At 42.4% G+C, this 20,119-nt stretch overlaps 1 protein-coding gene across 1 annotated transcript; it reads left to right on the top strand.

The window, feature by feature from the left end:
* On the top strand, positions 1–7,638 carry LOC140257403 (uncharacterized). Its single transcript, XM_072346694.1, has 11 exons — positions 1–281; positions 1,309–1,443; positions 1,792–1,916; positions 1,987–2,055; positions 2,834–2,947; positions 3,199–3,314; positions 3,881–3,936; positions 5,189–5,241; positions 5,834–5,961; positions 6,148–6,304; positions 7,281–7,638. The coding sequence occupies exons 1-11, from the start codon at positions 78–80 to the stop codon at positions 7,381–7,383; spliced, it is 1,260 nt and encodes a 419-aa protein (XP_072202795.1). The 5' UTR covers positions 1–77; the 3' UTR covers positions 7,384–7,638.
* Positions 7,639–20,119: the final 12,481 nt, after the last annotated feature.

The raw sequence follows: 20,119 nt of genomic DNA, 5'->3' as shown, positions 1-20,119 counted from the left end.
TCGGAGCGATCCGCTGCGAAGAGGTTGCGGCTGCAGCTCCTCTCCGCTCCCCGCTCTGCGCTCCGCTCCGCTGCGCGATGTTGGCGCTGCTGGCGCTGCTGGCGGCCGCGCTGCTGGCGCTGCTCGGAGCACGGCGGGCGGCTGCTCCCGGTGCCTGGGTCCCTCTGAAGCGCTGGGCCCTGGGCGGTCTATTGCTTCTCCTTGGCTCCTGGAGGCAGCGGGCTGCCTGCGGAGGGGCCGCAGAGCCCCGGAGGCCCCGTCTGCTCCGATCCGACCCCCACGTGAGTGGCCTGATGTGCCCCAGCACGACTCGCTTCCCTGGCACCTTGTCTATCTCTCCGGCGCCCCGTTTCTTTGGCACCTATTTCTCTGGTACTCCTTTGCCTGGCACCTATCTCCCTGGCACTCCCTTCCCTAGCATCCTCATCTCCTTGGCATTCCATCTCTATGGCACTCTTTTGACTGGAACTCCATCTCCCCAGCACTCTGCCCAAAAGCATGCCATCCCCAGGACTCCCACCCCCTTGGAGGCCCACTGCATCCCAGTGCAATACCACCCCCTCCCCCCCCCCCCCCCCCCAGAATCCCCATCCCCTGGGATGCCCACTGCATCCCAGTGCAGTGCAATCCCCTTGGATCCCCATTGTGTCCCAGTGCACTCCATCTCCAGGACCTCCATCCCCTGTGTTGCTCATTCCCCTAGCACAGCCATTCCTCCTGTATGCACACTGCCCAGGACTTTTGTGTGTGGAACTCACATCCCTCACGTGTACACACCCCTTTTCATCCCCTTCATCCTAACACCTTGCATCACCCTGTATCAGGAGCCTCCTTTCACTGCATCCCGATGCTGGGCTTCACTCACTACCCAACTTTGGGACCCTTTTTATCCCATAAGCATATCACTGGGATGGCAAAGTGGGCATGTCACCTTGGTTGTCACTTGCAGGTAGAAATGGAGTTGTGGATTTCTGTGCCTAGTAGTTCTTGAGACTTGAGATGTTAACACTGCCATTACTTAGTAATCGTAACAGTGAAGTGCTAGGTTTCCTAAGGCAAGGAGTTCCCCTTGCATGGCTATCATAAAGTAATTATGGTCCCTTGTTAATGCTGTTCCATCTCTTCTTTCTCATAAGGAAATGGGCAAAGAAGAAAGGAATAATGCTTTTTAGTTAATGAAAAATGTGGTATTAAATAGAGAAAGTGAAAGTAAAATCCAGTTCCTGAGAAAAAAACAACACAGAAAACAAAGCATGGCTCTCTTTCTCCCCCTCCAGCCTGAGCTGAGATCTGTTTCCTTTTCCCTAGGCACTTGATTCAGTTTACTTCACTGGCTTTGCAGAGACCAACAAGAGCTTTGTGATTGCTCGTCTTGCCAAGCGTCCCAATGGTATCTGTGAGATGTGGCTCTTCCTGAGGGTGGACGGAGTGGGAGAGTTTGAAGTAAGTGGTAGACATTCAGCGCTTAATTCCTATTGCTATGTTAGGAAAGCAAGTGAAAATTAATCACAGAATCATTAAGATTGGAAAAGATCATAAAGATCATCTAGCCCAACAGTCAACTCATCACCACCATGCTGTACAGTTACAGTTGTTTTTTCCCCTTTCTGCAGTGCCAGGGTTTTAGATGCAATTTTCCTTTTCCAATATGTGGTTACTAGAAAGCAGACGGAGCTGAAAAGCCAATTCAATCAGATGTTACTCATGCAGAGGGCTGTCACAGTGGGAATTCATCTTTGTTGCACCTCCAGAATTGGGTTAAACAAAGGTTTTCCTGAAATGTCTCTTTAGCACCCACAGCACCCAAACATGATGGTGAATGATGAATCTGAAGAGATTTGGAGTGGAGGAGGGCTCACTATTGAATACTTAGAGCTCCAAGAACACTGGAAAATAAGCTTCGATGGATTCCTCAGGTATTACAGCATTGTGGTTTCATACACATGAGACCAAGGCATCTTGAACACTGATGTTTTTCTCTTCTAGAAAAGGACCCTACCGACAGCAGTGGAGTGAAGAAGAGGGAGAACTTGTACCAGTTAAATTCTCTTTTCAGTAAGAGCATTCCAGTTTGCTTTGGTTTATATTGTGGGTTGGGGGTTAAAGATTTGGTTCTTCATTATATTCTTGAGGAAATGAAACCAAGCTGACTGCATAGTGGGAACTTCAGTATTTGTTATTTATGGACTTATCACACCAAAGACTTCTATGTCTGGCGTAATTGTCTTTGGAGAAACTGCTTTAAAAGGAATTCAGTGCTATGGCCTCAAAACAGACTGGTCCTTCTGTCTGGCATTGTTTCTTGGAGGGGGGACGGCTGTTTACAAGGGTGGACAGTGATAGGACAAGGGGGAATGGTTTTAAATTGAGACAGGAGAGGTTTAGGTTGATTATTAGGAGGAAGTTTTTTACCCAGAGGGTGGTAATGTGCTGGAACAGGTTGCCCAAGGAGGCTGTGGATGTCCCATCCCTGCAGGCATTCAAGGACAGGCTGGATGTGGCTCTGGGCAGCCTGGTCTGGTGGCTGGTGATGCTGCACATAGCAGGGGGTTGAAACTAGATGAGCATTGTGGGCCTTTTCAACCTAGGCCATTCTGTGATTCTAGAATATGATACAATTCTTGCATTTTTTCCCCCCTGTTAGTGGTAGAAATAAAACCCAAACAACAGTTATAGAATGATTCTAGCTCTGCTCATATTAAAAATGGAAAAAATCAGAAATTTCCAAACACCTTAACATGCAAAGCTCATCAATGGAGGAGCAAGTGCACAACTTGACCTAATGTGACCTGCAAGCCGATAACAGCTCTTGTTTTTTCCCTTCTTTTCCTAGTTGGGAGAACTCTACAGAAGTGTTCAGCTTCAGTGTTGACAGTCATCCCAGCACATTTGTCCGTGCTTTTGCCCAGGAACCATGGACCATCGAGTTCTTCCAAAGGGTCAAAAAGTGAGAGGCAAGAGTAATGTCTTCTGGGGTTAGCTATAATTACTCTACAGGTTGCTGCAGGGTATGCCTGTGTGTTCTTAAACACATTGAGTAATAGATGGGATATCTGAAAGTGTAGGATCCGACACAGCTGTGATCTAGGTGCTCTGAAACCTTCATGTTTGGGGTGCACATCCATCAGATTGGCACTGTGGTCTCCCTAATATACCATTGATATTGCCAGTGTTGATTCAATCTTTTCTTTCTTCCAGACAAAGAGAACAACATTTCCGACATGAGCAGTGGGGTCAGTCTGTTGGAGATATTGAAATAGAAAATCATGAGAAAACCAAACTTTCCCTCAAAGGTGTTCGGAGCCACTCTTATGGTAACAAGAGCAGATTTTTTCCCCTCATTCACCCCCATTAGACCCCAGTAGGGATTAAGTCACTCTGAACCACTAATCCCATCTCCTCACCTCCTTGAAGCCTGGTGCTCCTCTGGGCAGCAGTATTCCTCTTTAAGGGAGGGAAGGGATGTAATTTCACTGTAGAGACTTGCGATGGAGAGGATGTGGTCCATTCAGCCTCCTGGGCTGACACAGTTGGAACTGTTAATTGAATTTATCTTTTGAGACATTTTCCTGTCTTTGGACAAGATAAACCTTTTCTCAGTCAGACTCGACAAGTTACTCTGCTTCCCTTTCAATTATGATGGCCTTGATCCTGCACATACCAAAGGGGTTGAAGCTAGATGATCATTGTGTTCCTTTTCAACCCAAGCCATCTGATGATTCTTTGATACTCCACGTCTGTTTTGGAGATTAGCACATAGTCAGCTGATATCAGTTACTGCAGTACTACTGTATCTAAAGTCAATGTCATCAGAGATTGTTACTTCATGTTTTCCAGCCATGTTGTACTTCACATTGGATGATTTTGTTCTGTTTTACAGGTGTCCGGAACTGGTCTGAGATCTACCGTTATGTCATGATTTTGGCACGTTTTGAGGTAGACATTAGCATGCCATTAGCATTTATTTATTTATTTTCCTACGCTGGCTTAACTAAAAAAAATTGTTTTGGTAACTTGAAACTGTTTGCTTTGGCTTTTTAAGAAAAAATTAGGCAGATTTTTTTTTTTCCTACTGCAGATACCCAGAGCTCAGAGGAGGTGATGCAATGCTGATTCACAGCCTGAGATATTTGAAGTCATCTTAAGCCTTCATGACAGCAGTCAGCAAATATTTCTGCCTGTGCTCAGCTCTAATTCCCTGCTTTGCCGTGGTTGTTGTGCTGGAGGAGTGGCTGCTGAGAGCACAGCCTGGGGAAATTCTGAACCCTGGCATTCCAGGCTGGCATGCAACCTGAGCAGATGCTTCTGAAATGGCATTTCTTTTGCCAGCACAGGCATAAAGATGTCTGTTATATTCAGCATTATATGAGTTGAGACTGAAGGAAGAGTAAAAATTCTTGCCCGGACATGTGTTGGCCAGCAGAAAAACACACCTTGGAAAATCCCATATAGGTGCAGATCCAGTTGTTGCTGTGATCTAACTCATGCCTGTGTACCTTTTAATAAGATTGTGGTTTTGCACTGTGATGTGCATAATCAGTCGGTAACCTCTCCCTTTTCTTCATAGTTATTCAGGACTCAAAATAACTGCTGCTCTTCCCCTCCTAATTAAAAGCCATCAAACTGTTTATTAAGAAACAATTAAAGTTAATCACCGATTGAAATTCGGAGTTCTCACATCTTGGTGCCTGTACATTTAAAACACTGCAACATAGGCTTATGTTTACCTCCAAGCAGCCAAAGTGGAGCATGAGGAGATTCAGACTCAAGAATGGAATAGAAATGAATAAAAACATGAGAATCCACTTCCTCCTTATTTAACATTTCTTCTGTATGTTGCTTTATAGCATGGAATAATATAAGTTAGAGGAGATATCTTGTCCAAGATGTCTTGCAGTTCTAAACACAGCTAGCTGAGGTTTCTGCAGTTATTGTTTCTCTCCTCTTATATCTGCTTTCTGTGGACTTTCAATTGTCCTTAATGTCCTTTCTTTGTCCTCAGTTTACCTAGATTATATTAATGAACTTTCATTTGCAGCCACTCTTTCAGAGAAAAATTACTGGGAAGATTTAAAAGTACAAAGTAATAGTATGCTGCATAATCTGAGTTGAATCCAGTGTCTTCTTGGTCAAGTCAGAATATGACCCATACCAATCAGATTGCTTTTCCTTTATCCTTGTCTTTCAGGATGGGACTGCAGCACATTTAACAGTTATAAACATGCCTGCTACCACAACGAAGTAAGTAACCCAGGAAGTTTGCCTTGATGAAAACACACATCTCTAAGGTGACAGAAGTTGCTCAGCAAGACAGCTGTATGCACATTCTTGCTTTGAACCCACCTAGCCAGATTTCCATCCACACCCTCTTTCTGTTGCTCTCCACTCCCTCTGCCCAATTTTCCACCTGCAATTAGTTATAAGGACAGCTTTTACCTCCAGTTACTTCCTTTCCTTTCAATTACTATGTGGCTGATGCAGCTGTCTTTCTCACTGTCTAGATGACTTAGAGGTAGAAATCAAGCACTTGCATCTATTTTTGAGCCTAATGTGCTCCTGAGTGGTGGGGAGCTTAAGTCCCTGCATTCCCAACCCTTCAGCTCTGTGACCAAGTGCGACCAAATTACCTGCCTCTCCTTTCTGCACTTCTCATCTTCTTTCCTTCTTGGCCTCCCCTGTTCAACATTTCCAGGATCTCACAATGTAACTATTTTTATGCTGCTGGCCAGGAATGGAGACCATACCCAATGCTGAGCTTCCCTGGAAGGCCAGCATGTTGATTCATTTGAGCTTTAGCTGAACTTTTGTTTTGCTCCATTTCTTTCCCCTTCAGCCTCACTGTAGGTTATGTCTTTTTCCCTGATGGGAAGAAAGCTGGGATTGAGTGGTCCAATGCGTCCTTGGCTGAGATGGCTGATGATGGGGTAATCAAGGATGAATACAGAGTCAGTTTTACTGCTGGTAAGCTACACATAACACACCTTGATCAAAGTTCTTCCTCGATTCACAAAGCAAAGAGGAAAACTACAGCTCTTTGGAAAAGCATAAGAAAAAAATCTAGATGCAAAAATAGTAGATCTCGTGAATTTCTGAGATTAAACACAGTTGAAGTCTGGAAACATTCTTCCCTTTTTGCATTTATGAAAGGTGGCAAGCACTTTGATGTTTCTGCAAGGCTGGACAAGCAAGCTTGCCCTGTGGTGTACAACGGCCTAACTGGAAGAGGCGTTTTCCATGAGTGCATTGCAGATTTCCAACTGAATGGGTTAACACAAGGCTGGGGCTTGGCTGAATTTTATTACAGGTAAAATAATTACAGATTTCTGTTTTATTTTGCAAGCAGAAGGAGGTAAAGAGTTCCAATTTTCTCATATTGACCCATGTAGCTACAGCTCCACAGATAATGGCTGTGCATACACGTTTTTTATTTGGCATAAGGAATTGTTCTTTGTTTAATGCTTGATGTGTTTATTAATTTTACAGTTACGTGTTATTTGAAAAAGAACAATTGTACAAGCACTTTGTGCATGCAAACAAACCATAGACACTTGTTCAGTTGCTTGCTTTATAGCTTTATGTAGGTTTTTATATAGGTCTCCATATAGGTTTATGAGTCCTTGGTTGCATTACGAAGAGCATCTTTAGGCAATCAGGCACATCATAAATAGAATGAAACCTCTATCCCAAAGAGCAGGCTGACCATTTACAAGGCAAAATTTGTTGACACAAAAATCTGTCAGAATAGAGCACAGAGCAGATAAATGTTCAGAAAATCAATATAGCAATGCTTTTTATAGGGGAAAGGATCATATCAGCAAAATCCATGTTTCTCAGTGAATTGCTGTTTCTACTGCCACATGATTACCACAGCCTTTTACTGCAGCCTTTTCCCTTTTGAATCTTTTCTCTCATAAAAAGCAAGTTTGCTTGTTTTCACTTAGATTGCTTGTTAAAATAAACACTGATTCTTGGCTGTCAGAGGAGATGCCATAGATGACTTTCAGAAAATTGAATGCTCAGCTTCTCCTAATAACCAGACATTTCTACAGCACATAAAAAGGCATGCTGCTTGAACTTGTAAGCTGTGGCCTGTAGCTGCTGCCAGGTAGCTGCTCCACTCCATCCATGAACCATCTGAGAGATTTTTAGGTAGTCTACATATGGCAGTGCTGACAAAATCCTCTTTCATATCCTCTTCCAAGTGAAAGCCACGTCAGAAATTAAAAGGTAGCAATCTGGTTCTTCCTCCTCACCATTCAGCATCCTTCCTTTTCTTACAGGGATGAAGCTGCCCAGAGGGTTCCCAATTTGCAGCTCGGTCCCAACACAGAAGGCCCAGACCTTTCCTCCCTGCATCTCATGAGCAATGGCTCTCTTCTGTGAGCACCTGCAGGCTTGTCCCAGTGGTGTTAGCAGGCAGCAGAGAAATGAGGAACACTTTTAGTGTTGCTAACCTTGGTGCCTGGAGGCAACTGAGAGGAAATCTCTGCACGGCTGATTGAAAAGCTCAGGCTTTTGGTATTTTTCCTGACCTGTCATTTGCTCTCCAATTTGAACAGCAGGGCACAGGGCTACATGGATCTCTGACCCACATAGCAGTTCCTCTGCCCTTTCAGCTTTGTTTTTGAAATAAAAGCTCTATCTGTCTGAACTTTGGTTGGTGTAGTCATTAAAGTGTGGGCATACGCTATTACAGGAAACTACACTGTTTGATAGTCTTTAACCAGATCAGAAGTCAAACTGGAAGGAATAGGAAGAAACACACCTGAATGAGGCGTCCTCTAGGAACAGCAGAGGCTGATTCAACATGTGACACAAACATTTTTTGATTGCGTGTAGGGAATCCAGAGTCTGGTAGTTCAGTTTCAGTGATAATCTGAATATCTCATCATTCACTTGAACTTAGATGCCATATTCATCACAGGATCCATGATGGACACTGATAGTTGCTGGTCCATGTAACCTACAGCCCATTCTCTGTCTAGCTGTATCTTTCCATTACATATTGCAAATCACACATACTTAAATTATGTCAAGACAGAAAACAGTTATGTGGGAGATTATATATAAAAGTCATAAATATGTGCATACATGTTGCATGCATATTTATAATTTCTTCATACTTCAATAATGAAAGAGACTTTACAGAAGATCACCTCCTTTTTGAGGAAGTTCTTGCACTTATTACTACAGCAATGTTATCTGCAGAATAGATATCCAGTGCTTAAATGTAAAATTGTTGAGCCTATGTATACTATGGCAACGACTTCTTATTCAAATTTGGGATGCCAAATTGGAGTTGAGGCACATAAGGCTTTTGTCAATTTGTATTGGTTATTAACATACAGATGGTAGCAAATGCACAGAAGGAATAAGCAAAGGAGAACTCACCAGTGGTGGTGCCTTGGCTGAAGAAGCTGGGGCAGTCCTCACTGGAGGGCAATCTCCAAGAGATGATGTCTCAGTGGGAGTCAGCCCTTAAATGAGGTCTCAGAGGGGATGGAGTCAAGCTCCACCCCTTCCGGGAGCACAGCTACATCACTCTCACCTGTGCTCCCACAGCTGACCCCACACTTGCCTCAGCTGATTAATCAGAGGTTCAGGCTGTGATTACCAATCTCCCATACACAATTATTCAGCCCTCCCAGTCAGCAGTTTCTCAGGGCTGTGGTTCCATCCTTGTGGAACTGGTGTTTGTGAACTAGACTCTGCAAATTTAGCCGTGGAGCCTCTCCTTGCACCCCAGGCCATTGGCTGTGTGCATGGAGCAGCATTATGACTGCACCTCTTTTGGGACTGCCATGGATTCAGAGCTTTGGGTTCTGGCTCTTCTCTTATAAATACATCTCTAGTTACAGTGGTATTAGGAAACACATTCATGAGAGTCTTGCACAAACTTAAAGGTGTCTTAAAACTGCCTGTGCTCTGAAAGTCTCAATGCACTGAAACAGGGAGCTTCTAAGTTATTCAAGACAATGGTGCTTTGACGGAAGCAAAGGCTTTATGCCTCTTTTTACACATAAGAAATCAGTCAGATGAGTAATTTTATGAAGGTTAAAAAAAAACATCAGTGTTATACATCACAATCTGTTCCTACCAAGTGTGTGGATTGTTTTCGCTATGATGTCAGGAACATCTACTATTTCTTTCTGCAGAGTTTTTGTCCTCTCTCTCTTTCCTTTCCCTTTTTTCAAGATTTAAATATTAAAATTTAGAGGAAGAAATACAGGTATGTAAGCAAGCAAAGACCTCTGAGGCACGCGCTTGAGCCAGAGAATGTAGGCAATGAGAAACGCTGTTAATTGTTACTCCAGATTGATAATTGAAGACATTTCTATAAAAATAACATTCCCTGCCCAAGTTGAGAGCTAAAAATCCACCCCATCGAGCAAGGAAGACGTCTGGCTGTTCCTGTCTTGCTGTAACCGGGCTACATCTATAGCTATGAATGCTGTGGGGCAAATGGCAGCTATGCCCCCCAAAACATCATCTCTGAAGTTCTGTGTTCCCATAGTGAGGAGGTAGAGGAGGTTGATGTAGCCTTCCTTCCTCCCCTTCCACATGTTTTACTTGTTTCTTTTGGTTCCAGTGGATGGAGAATTAGAGTACTCCTGAGTTCAGTTTAGAAAAGTTCAAGTAGGGTACAGAAAATGATTAATAAAGTTTGGAGTTGGCAGGTTTATTTGCCAGGTGATGAACTACTGGTAAGGTATTTCAGCTTGAAAGACTGAAAAAATGACTCTTGGGGGTTTTCTCCATGGATTTTAAATTAGTTTATAGTAAGCTTGTGTCCAGGACACATGGAAGAGCTTATTTAATTTAAAATAAATCTACCAAGCCCCGAGCTTTGACCATATGAAGTGGTCCTTCTCTTGCGGCTCCTTTCTCAGTGGAAAAATCCACCTTGGGAAACGCTTCTGCAGCCCAAAAGCATTAATTTTGAGTAAAAAAAAGCAGTAAATGGAGGAAAATCCTGGCCAGAAGTGAAATGTAGCATACAATCTGCTCTCGTCCGGCACAAACTAGGGCAGCTGGAGCCTGGGCATGATGAGTTGCTCTCCAGCATCCCTGCTTTGCACATCTGGGAGGAACCAAGCACCTGTAATTCCTGTTGCTGTCAATGGGCCAGTGCCTGACACGGCAAAATGCTTGTACAGAATGCTTCTGAGTCCCAGTAGAGCTCACGTGCATGTTAAATTTCAAGATTCAGGCACTGGTAACGAGGTCATTTAGAGGCTGTCAGCCCCTAAACTAAGCATTTCCCATCAATCTGGCCTTGGCTACTGATGTCTACAACAGTAAATATTTTAGAAGGCTTATTTATTCCCCTTCCTTTTTGCAGTCTTTCATGTATGCGTATATATAAAGGCCATTTGCTGTGACACTGTATTTCAGTGACAAAAAGAAAGAAAAAATAAAAGGAAAAAAAATGCCTTTTTTTTTTCTGTTTGGATTTATGGCTTAGCTTTACAGTTATTGAAGCAAAGTGACTGATTAACTAAAGCCCAGGGAGTTCCACAATCTATCAAAAAAAATGCATGCTATGGCTGCATTATCTCCGCTAAGCAACCAATTATTTCAAAAGTAGACTTTTCCCTCCATGAAAATGAGCCAAATGACTCAAAGACATTCCAGACGAAGTGGCTGATAACCACCCACTCCCTTCTCCTATTTACTGGAATCCAACTGCCTCCTGCTCCCTCTAGTTTACCATAAAAAGCCACATTAGCCTTATTCCATCCAAATGCTCTTCCCTAAACTGTGGACTTTTATATTGCTGTTGCTCTCCTAACATTCTTATACTAAGAGCTCAGGTGTCTGAAGCAGGGCCTCTGAAAGGTCCCTCCTTGGGGGCTTTTGGGGTCTCCACCAGCATTTGGAGCTGTTTTCCTTTCCTGGTTGAGGTTGTAATTAGTTGCAGCATTGATTTTTGCTTTTATTCAGCACAAAAACCTCACCAAAAACACAGTGCAAGTGAAGTTCATTCTAATCTGGTCATAAAATTTTACGAGGGATGTAAATCAAAGAGAGGAGTGGCAGCTAATGCTCTGGAACAGTTGAGCCCTGTTCAAGCCTCCTCAATAGAGTTAAATCCCTCCAGGAGCAATTAGCCTAACAAGCTGTTTGGTCCACTTATAAATAACGTCACCGATGGAGACGTCTGGAGGTGTCTGCTCTGTGTACCAGACTTTCCAAATATGCTGAGCAGTGAATGGCTTTTTTTTTCTCCTTAATCTGCAGTGAGGGGTGGAGATGCTTATCTGACATGTCCCAGCAGCTTCCTTCACATATTTATAATGTTTTCCAGGAAAGATATAGAGTGGAAAGTGGGAGTGCCACTCTCATCTGGAACGTCCTCTTATATTGCCTGTGGGACAGCAGTGCTGACCCCAACAAGGTGCAGACTTCTGCATGTGACTGAGTGACTTAGGTTTCTGCATGATGGGGCATATCTGGCATTTCCATGTTCCATCACCTTGGCTAACTCTATGTCCTCGTTTTCCCTTCTGCTTGAGATCTGACCTCAGTTTTCCCCTTTGGCGCTTTGGCCTGAAAACTTCATTTTCTTTTTTTTTTTTTTCCCCTTTTTCCTTTGTTGTCATCTGTTTGTCTTTTCTTTCTCTAAAATAAGTTGTAAATTTATAGCCTTTGTGGTTTCATGACTATGGAGGAACTCTATGTAGCACGTAGGGATCTCAATCCATAAAACTGGCTTTTAAGTGTGAATTGGAAGTTTTCAATTGCAAGTAAATAACTGCCCATATCCCTGTAGAGTTGGACTCCTCAAAACAGGCCTGAAAAGGGATCTTAGCCAGCCTCTGCCAAAGCACTGGTGAAATACCACCCACATGAGGAGAAAACATTGACTTTGTATATTTCAATTCATTTTGAGGCGGTGTCACTCAACATTAAAGTTGGAGTCTTTCAAATTCTTCATCATCTCTCAAAGTCTTCACACTGTCTCTTATGAAAAGGCTGATGTAAACTCAACCATGCAAGCCATAATGTAAGAAATGTTAGTAAATTAACAAAATTATAACGTTTAATTATGCACGAAGGATGGAAGCCTTTGATCTCTTCCTGCTTGCGCTTTGAAGACACAACACATCTAGATAGGACTCTACTACTGCTGAAGCAAGGAGATAATGTGTTTTTATTTTCTACACTTGGTGTAAATTAACATACTTAGGGTTTGTCGTTGTTGGTTTTATTTGCTTAACACGGATGTCTTGAAGTGCATTGACAGTTCTCTTCATTTAAGATCTACTGCATTCAAAGAATTAGACATCAGGCCTTTGCTGCTAGTTCTGTGAAACCTTTTCCTTGGGAAAATTACAAACACTTGACATGCTTTGATTAATTTTCTAAACCTTCCTTTGGGATGAAGCATGAGAAATTCCTCCAAGTGGATAATATGTCGATAAGGAATTAAAATAAAAACTAATTAGGGGCCCTGAAATTGTAGGAATGTTTAATCCTGTTTTGCAGAGATGAGGGGTAGGAAAAGCCCCGAGGTTATGTGATGTGCTGTGCTGCTGGTTGTCTTTACCAAAGCATCCAAATCTCAATGTTTCCTTTCCCAGTCTTGTTTTTGCTGTTATTCTAAGGCATGTAGGCTTCTACCACATGTTTATAAGCTGATAAAACCATAATGCCAGGAATGTTTTCCTTCCTCTGTTAGATTAACAAAATGAGTGACTTTTCAGATACAGCCGTGTTTACCACGCTCCCCACACCAAAACAACAGCTGTGAATAGATGGCGTTAACTCATGGAGAGGTAAGGAAATCAGAGTTGCTTGGCACAAAGGCAGATGTGAGATACATGTGTGCATCCCAGTCCTGATGAGAAATGTTCAGCTCTCCTGATGGTGTGCTCCTTAGGGGGAAACTGCCTAATAGCTACAGACAAAATCCATTTGCATGACAAATTACTCCAGCATTCATGCAGAGGTGGGCTAATTGTATGTGTCAGGCAGCCTTGTGACTACATGGGGTTTGGCTTGCATGAAGACAAAACAGCCACACAAAGCCTGTTTCATAATGAAGATGGAATATTTTAAATGATCTGTAATGAGACTTTCCCAAAGCCATAAATACACTCCTCTTGATCTGGCGTGCACTTAGAGCAGCCATGTGTTGTGTGAGGCTTTCAGAGCAAATACCAACACAAAGGAGTTTGGGGGACGAGGAAGAGCCTTGAGCCATCACAACCAATTACGCTAACTCCCAAAATACATAAAGCATTTCATCAAGGGAGATCAAAGTGCCTTTCATGGGAAGGAAGAGCTATGGTCTGTGTTTTACCCATGGGAAAACTCTAGAGAAGGAGCCGTCTAGCCAATTCTGTAGCGGCATTCTTTACAAGTTAACCCTGGAGTTTACTTCCCGTTTGTCTCAGCTTCCCTGTGGGCACTCACAGACCTACAGCAGCCTTCACACATTTCGGGGTGGGACATGTGTCATGATCAAATATTTTTGCAGAGGTTGTGTTGCATGTCGTGGGTGGGAAGTTGTCCCCTTGCTCTGTGGAGAGCCCAATGGCTATGAAGAGTCCTCTGTTCTGTATGTACGTTTTGAATACACCGTGGGGGTATTACCAAGGTTTTTCTTTCAAAACACTGCTGTCTTTGGGTTTTGTGGTGGTGGTTGGATCAGTTCAAGTTGCAGTTAGCGTTATCTGGATATTTAGTGCAGCACTTTGTTCCTGGAAAATCTGGTATTCTGGAAAGAATAAGGAAGCAATAAAACAAGTGATGATTAGATCAATTATCTCACATCTTAATGAACTGTGGATATGATGTTCCTTATACATTGTTTCCATGTCGTTTCATTTGTCTCAGAGTGAAAGCATTCATCACATACCCCAATAGGATAATGAAAGTACTGTATGCTACTCTACAAAGGTGATGTACAAAGCAGCAGCACCAACAATTATTAAAGTATTTTTCAAAGGACTACAACTTGATAGTTCATTTCAGCCATTTCAAACATTTATTCATCGTCACTAACAGGATGTAGTGGTGAAGGGTGTAGAAGAGGTCCAACTCTACAAGAGAGAGTGTGGTGATGTTCAGAGGCATCTTAGATCTGCATTCAGACTTGTCGTCTCTTCTTTCAACCCTTACAGAATCCAGCCCTGACATAACCAGAGCAGCAAGTGTTTCTGCTGTGACAGGACAAGTGGATGCTAATTAGCATCAAAGACTTCATCAGATTGAAACACTGGGTTCTTCATTGTGCTGAGTGTTCTTTACAAGGACCAGGCTGGGTTGAATTCTTGTAACACTCACTTTGCTCTCATAAATACACAAGAGTTAGCAATATAAACTTAGTACATCCCAGATCTCATACCAACTGAAGAGCAAAGGTCTTTGACAATTTTTGTGCATGGATGGATAAATTCGTGCAGGAGCAGGAGAGCACCCATATGCACTCACTGCCTTTCATGTTGCCACAGCACAGACACTGACTGGTGGGAAGCTCTGCTCCCATCAACAATTCAGTCCCACAGAAAAGCATCACTTCAGGTTGCTGCCTTCTTCTTTCATGAGCTCGGGATGGTTTTGCTGTCTGCTGGGACCTGCACTTCCAATTTGTCTTTTTGAACCACTCCGGAGGGTGTTTCCGCTGGGGTCTTTTCTCTTGAATTTGTTTCCCGTCTGATTCACAGAGCCTGGTCTTGTTTGATCTCCCAGGGCTGGCGTTTTCAGCAGCTCCCTGGGGCTCCATGAAAGGGTGGAAAGAAAGAAGAGTTCACATATGCTATGCAGAAATCTCCATATTTTAAAGGGTATCCTGTATCCCTGCTGGATCGTTTTTAATGGTCCACAAATCAGGAAAAAAAAAAAAAAAGAAAAAAAAAAAAAGGAAAAGAAAAGTTGAAAACCACACTTAAGGCATTCATTGTTCAAAGCCCAGATCTTCTGGGGGCCTCTGCCTTTGTGAAAGCTGTACGGGGTTGTGATGGGAGGAAGCTGGTGCTGAGCGGGTGTGCCGAACCCCTGTTCTCAGCGCACAGTGTTTGTCTTGCAGGGATTTGCTTCCATTTTTGGTAAAGGAAGCAAGAGAAAAGAGTTCCAAGGAAGAATATGCAAAGGTATTAGCTATGGAGATTTATGCCTTACTTATGACAGCCAACAGGGATTTGGTGGAATACGTGTTGGAGGAGGTAAAGGTTTATTTTGTTCCTCTTTAGAAGTTGCAGTGCTGAATTCTACTGTCCTCATGACATTGTCTGATGAATCTTAACAATTAAAAAGGGCATAAGTGGTTGCTGGAACTTTCAAAGTGCTTTGTCTTGGTCTATGGCCTGTGGTGAGAGAAAGCTGAGCCCCTTTCCATGCTTTGCAGGCAGTTCATGTTTCACACTGTAGCTCCAGCTCACAGTGGTTATCATTATCCATACTCTTCCTATGCTTACATGGCTTTTAAGAGAGCATCTGTGCTTGGTGTAAGCTTTGCTAATTCAGCCCATTACAACTTCTGTGCTCCTCCACAAGCTCTGTGAATCCCAATCATAGAGACTAGCTGAGAGAAAATGGAATGCAGAAAAATGTTCTTCTGCTGTCTTTCAAAAGAGCTGTTTACTTCATTTCTTCTCATTTCCTCTTTGTTCTCAGAATGGTAGAGAGACTGGTAGAAAGAATGATGTTCTGAAGCACGGAGTTGTAGATTGTGGGGTATCATTTTTACAGACTTGATTTTGTCCTTCCCTTTGCTGAGGGCAGGCTGAAGATACAATAACCTTCTGGAAGCAAAGGATGGAAATGGCAAACAGCATGCAACTCACAGTTTAAACAAACAGGGGAAAACACCACACTTTTCTTGTGACATTGTAAGAATAACTTCCCAGAATGTACCCATACAATCATTCAGCTTGGAAAAGACCATCAAGATCGTCCAATCCAACCCCAACCCATCCCCATCATGCACACTAACTCACATCATTCAGTACAATATCATGAGAAAATACTTTCAGAAAAGTCTTGAATGGAGATTTATGTATGTTTAGTACACTTAGTAATACTTCTGCTTCCTGGTCAGTAACTAATTAGAGCAGATATGATTGTCAATTATACAAACAAAGCTTAATTTGATTTCTGGATGTTCTGAATCATAATGTATTTTGTGTGACTATCCTGCAAGGTGCACGAAGGACAAATGTTTGTAGGGAAGCCAATATGAATGCTCCAGTGATATAATTGTGCAAACAATTCAAAATGTTGACAAGCTTGGAAGGTCAACAGCTTTTAGGGAGCTCCCACTATTTCAACAGACAAATTGCTTAAGTAGCCACTCATCTGCCAAGACAGCATCTTTGGCAAATATCCCATGAGCTGGTGAGGGGAGATGAGCATCCAGAGCACCCTGGAAAAGCAGTGGGCAGAGGTCCTCAAACTTACTGCTCTCTGCATCAGACTGTGGGGATCTGAACATGACGGTTTCAGCCCACTCCTGTCTCAGTGCTATACTGTGGACATATAAACAGAGAAGGATTTATTCACGGTTAACCCATCACCACGCGTGGGGAGCTGTGAGGATCTCTAATGCCTCTTGCTCTTCCCCCTCCAAAGGTGCATTGGTGGGCAGAGCTGAACCCATCTCCAACACCCCTCTCATTTCAACAATGAAGAGGAACTCATGGGAGTACCCTGTGATTACACAGGGCTCTGGAGACCTCTCGTGGACAAACACACTTTTTTTCCTCCTTGCTGCATGTTTGCATCAGTGAGAGGATGCACTAATTTCCCAGACTTTCACCCACTTTTCTGTTGTTGGTGATCCATGGTGGCATGAAGGCTGGTCCTGGTTCTGTGTTGCTGACCAATCAAATGACAACTTCCACAGGTTTTCGTGTTACCATGTTTTGCAATAATTCTGTTTCTGTGCAGTTATCTTCATATTCTGAAGCTGGTGAGCAATGAAATCATTCAGGTTTATGTAGCCGTCTTATTGCATTTGACCAAAATGAGTTTAAGCATTTCTATGTACTTTTTCCTTTGTATTTTTTATTGTTTTTAGACACTATGGATGCTATAGGAGGATAGAGAAAAACAGCAGGACTAAGTTGTATTCCCACTCCATTCATTATTAAGCAGAAACTATTTGGAATGTGCTATTCTCATCCTGAAAACCTATCAATATCGACTGATTCTGTTGACTCTTTCCCCTCATTTTTCAGTGAAACTGTCTTTTCATTGTCACAGAGCAGAAAATTTCCATCTGGTTAATGGAAACCTGGGACCTGTTGAACACTTGTCAGTCTGACAGGAGGAGGTGTCCAATGCTTGAAAAACAACACTCAAAAAATAAACAAATCAGTGATTTCCCACCCTCAAAATGTGTTAACCTGATCAGATCTGGGCCCTGGAAGGGACAACTCTTGTCCCCAGATCTTTATGTCTTCATCCATCTGATGATGCAGGAATAAACTGTATGTTTTTTGTTTTTTCTTTTCCAAATCTTTTTCATATTTTCCACAAACCACCTCATTATTATTTTTATGGCTCCATGCTTCCCTCGCTGATGTGAATTGTTGGTGATGCTCAAAGTTCTCCTTGAGCAAAAAGAAAGAGGAAAAATGGCTCTTTTCATCCCTGCCCTGACTTTGCACGGAAGCGCCATAAAACCAAAGGCAGGCAAGAGGTTTTATATCAAGGAGATACAATTAAGGAGTGCACTTAGTTCTCAATGCTTATCTCCAGGCTCCGTGAACAGCTCACTGTGTGGAAGTCAAAGGCAAGGTAATTTTTCTTTTTAATATTGCAATAACTCTAAGCACTTTTAAGAGAAAATCTGCTGACAGTTATGGGCGGAAAGCTGCATTTCCAAATAAATTAAAATCCTGGCACGGAGTGCCTGATTTCTCAGGAAAAAATTGCTATGTAAAACCAAAATAGAAGATATATTTTCAGATGAATATATTTTGATACACACCAGGGGAAAAAACACAGATTGGATGCATTCCTTTTCATCCTTTTCTGCTGGTTTTCTGCAGGAAAATGGACTCATCAGCATTTTTCATCAGCCGTTGGTGACTGGTGGCTTTGGTTGTTGGTGCAAAATGCTAGTGGGGGAGTTTGGAGGAAGAGGATAGAATTGTTGAGTTTCAGAGATAGTTCTTTTCAGAGGACATGGTAGGAATGCTTTAAATACTGAATTTTAAGCCTGAAACAAAATACATTTACAACTGCACTTGGTGGAGCAGGAGCAGCGGGTGAGGATGGGAAGTCCTCCCACTTGGATTAGGCCAAAGCAATTGCCCATCTTTTACCAGCTTTACCATTGCCTGTTGTCTTTGATACAGCAGCATCACAGGGACTCCAATCCACAAAGATTCTCTTTTTCATCCCATTTCTGGATATCAACCATAGCCAGGCCAGACTTGGATCTGTGATCCCAGATTCTTTTCCCATTTTGCCCTCTATCTTTGCCCAAAGCTTTCTTATTTCACTTTGACAAACCACCAAGACATTTGAGTCTGGAGATTATTTTTTTGTGGTACATCTTATCGGCCAATTAGTGTTTTAATTTAAACGTACAAGTGCCTATCTCTCCGTTCACAGTTATTCTGCCAGATATAAAACAATCGTTTGGTCACAGACTTCATGAATCAATGTTATCGCCACTCATGAAGTATCTTATTTGCTTTGTGATATGAGTGTTTAACGTATTTTCAAATTCTATTTTCTTAATTTTTACTTTTTATGTGCCATGAAAACCAGAGTGATCTCAGCAGGCTATTTTCCTGTTGTTAAGCCCTGAACCCTAATCTGAAGGAAACAAACCCAGCTCCTCTTATTTTCAAACAGATAAGATTTGTGAGGTTATTAATCACAGGTTCAAATGGCTACGCTGGGAATTGAAAATGATATACAGTTTTATATAAAACTTGTCAACATTTATTACAGAGACGGACCATCCATCCAGTGGGAGTCTTAGAAAGTCATTATGTGTCTGGTGTATGATAAAGAGCGATTTAACTGCACAAACAGCCATGACATCATGCTGAACTTACATGTTCTTTCATCTGCCCCTGAACGATACCATTGCTTTTTGGCTATTGCTCCAAGCTTTGATAGTGGGTAGGGGAGTTCTTTCTCCTTCTGGGCATCATTTAATTTATCTATTTATAGTATTTTTTATGTTTTTATTTTCCCAATGAATTGCTGCGGTTTGGTTTTATTTTACTCAAAGATTCAAAGGATTAGCTCCTGAACTGGTGTAAATCAACATTATCCCGTAGAATTTGGCTTCCTTCAGATGAGGATTTAGCTCATGGTGTTTAATCTTGGTGAATTTGTACACAGGGAAACAAGGGATTACATCCTCCTGTGCACAAACAGATGGTGGTGGGAGCTGTAGGCAGTGCTGGAAGATAATTTTCAGAGTGCTTTCTTACCTTTCTCAGCCTCACTCTTCAGAGACTGAACCTATCTCACAGGTGATCGATACCTGAAGGCTAACCCAGTCACTGGCTCTGCTGATAATGAATGATGAATAACTTATAAGGAGATGAATTTCTTGCTCCTCATGCCATGGCTGGAAAGGCTTTCAGCATGCAGTGCCACATCACCATTACTGTGACAAAGTGGCTTAAAGTCCTGATAAATAGCCCATCCAAATCTTCCACTGAACATTCAGTGCTAAAATGAAACGGCACCATCTCTTGAAAAGCAATACATTACAACGGCAGAATGCTTGTACAGGATTACTTATAATCAGGCAGAAAATTATCCCAAGTAATTAAAACAATCAAGATATCAATAAAACCAGTCTGAGGAGAAGAAAGTTGCTGTAGGGAATGGGATTCCCATGAGGCATTTCCCAGCCTTCCAAGAGGCTGAAGCTCAAGTCCTCTTGATATTAGTCCCTTGGATATGATCATGTTGTAGTAACTGTGTCAGTTTTGAACCAGTTGCTATCTAAACACCAGAATATGTACCCCGCATTTCAGAAGAGTATTATAAAACACTGACAGCAAAATATCTTTTCCATGCAGGATGGATATCCAGTGCAGATAATCCTCCATGCAGCCATCAATTGTGCTTTTCCTGTTGTATCTGCTGTTAAAGTATTATATTTGCTGTTGTTTGGATGAAGACATTTTCACGAGCT

The sequence above is a fragment of the Excalfactoria chinensis genome, chromosome 11 (genome assembly GCF_039878825.1).
Source record: "Excalfactoria chinensis isolate bCotChi1 chromosome 11, bCotChi1.hap2, whole genome shotgun sequence".
In the NCBI taxonomy this organism is placed as follows: domain Eukaryota; kingdom Metazoa; phylum Chordata; class Aves; order Galliformes; family Phasianidae; genus Excalfactoria; species Excalfactoria chinensis.
This window is presented reverse-complemented; position numbering and strand designations above follow the sequence as displayed.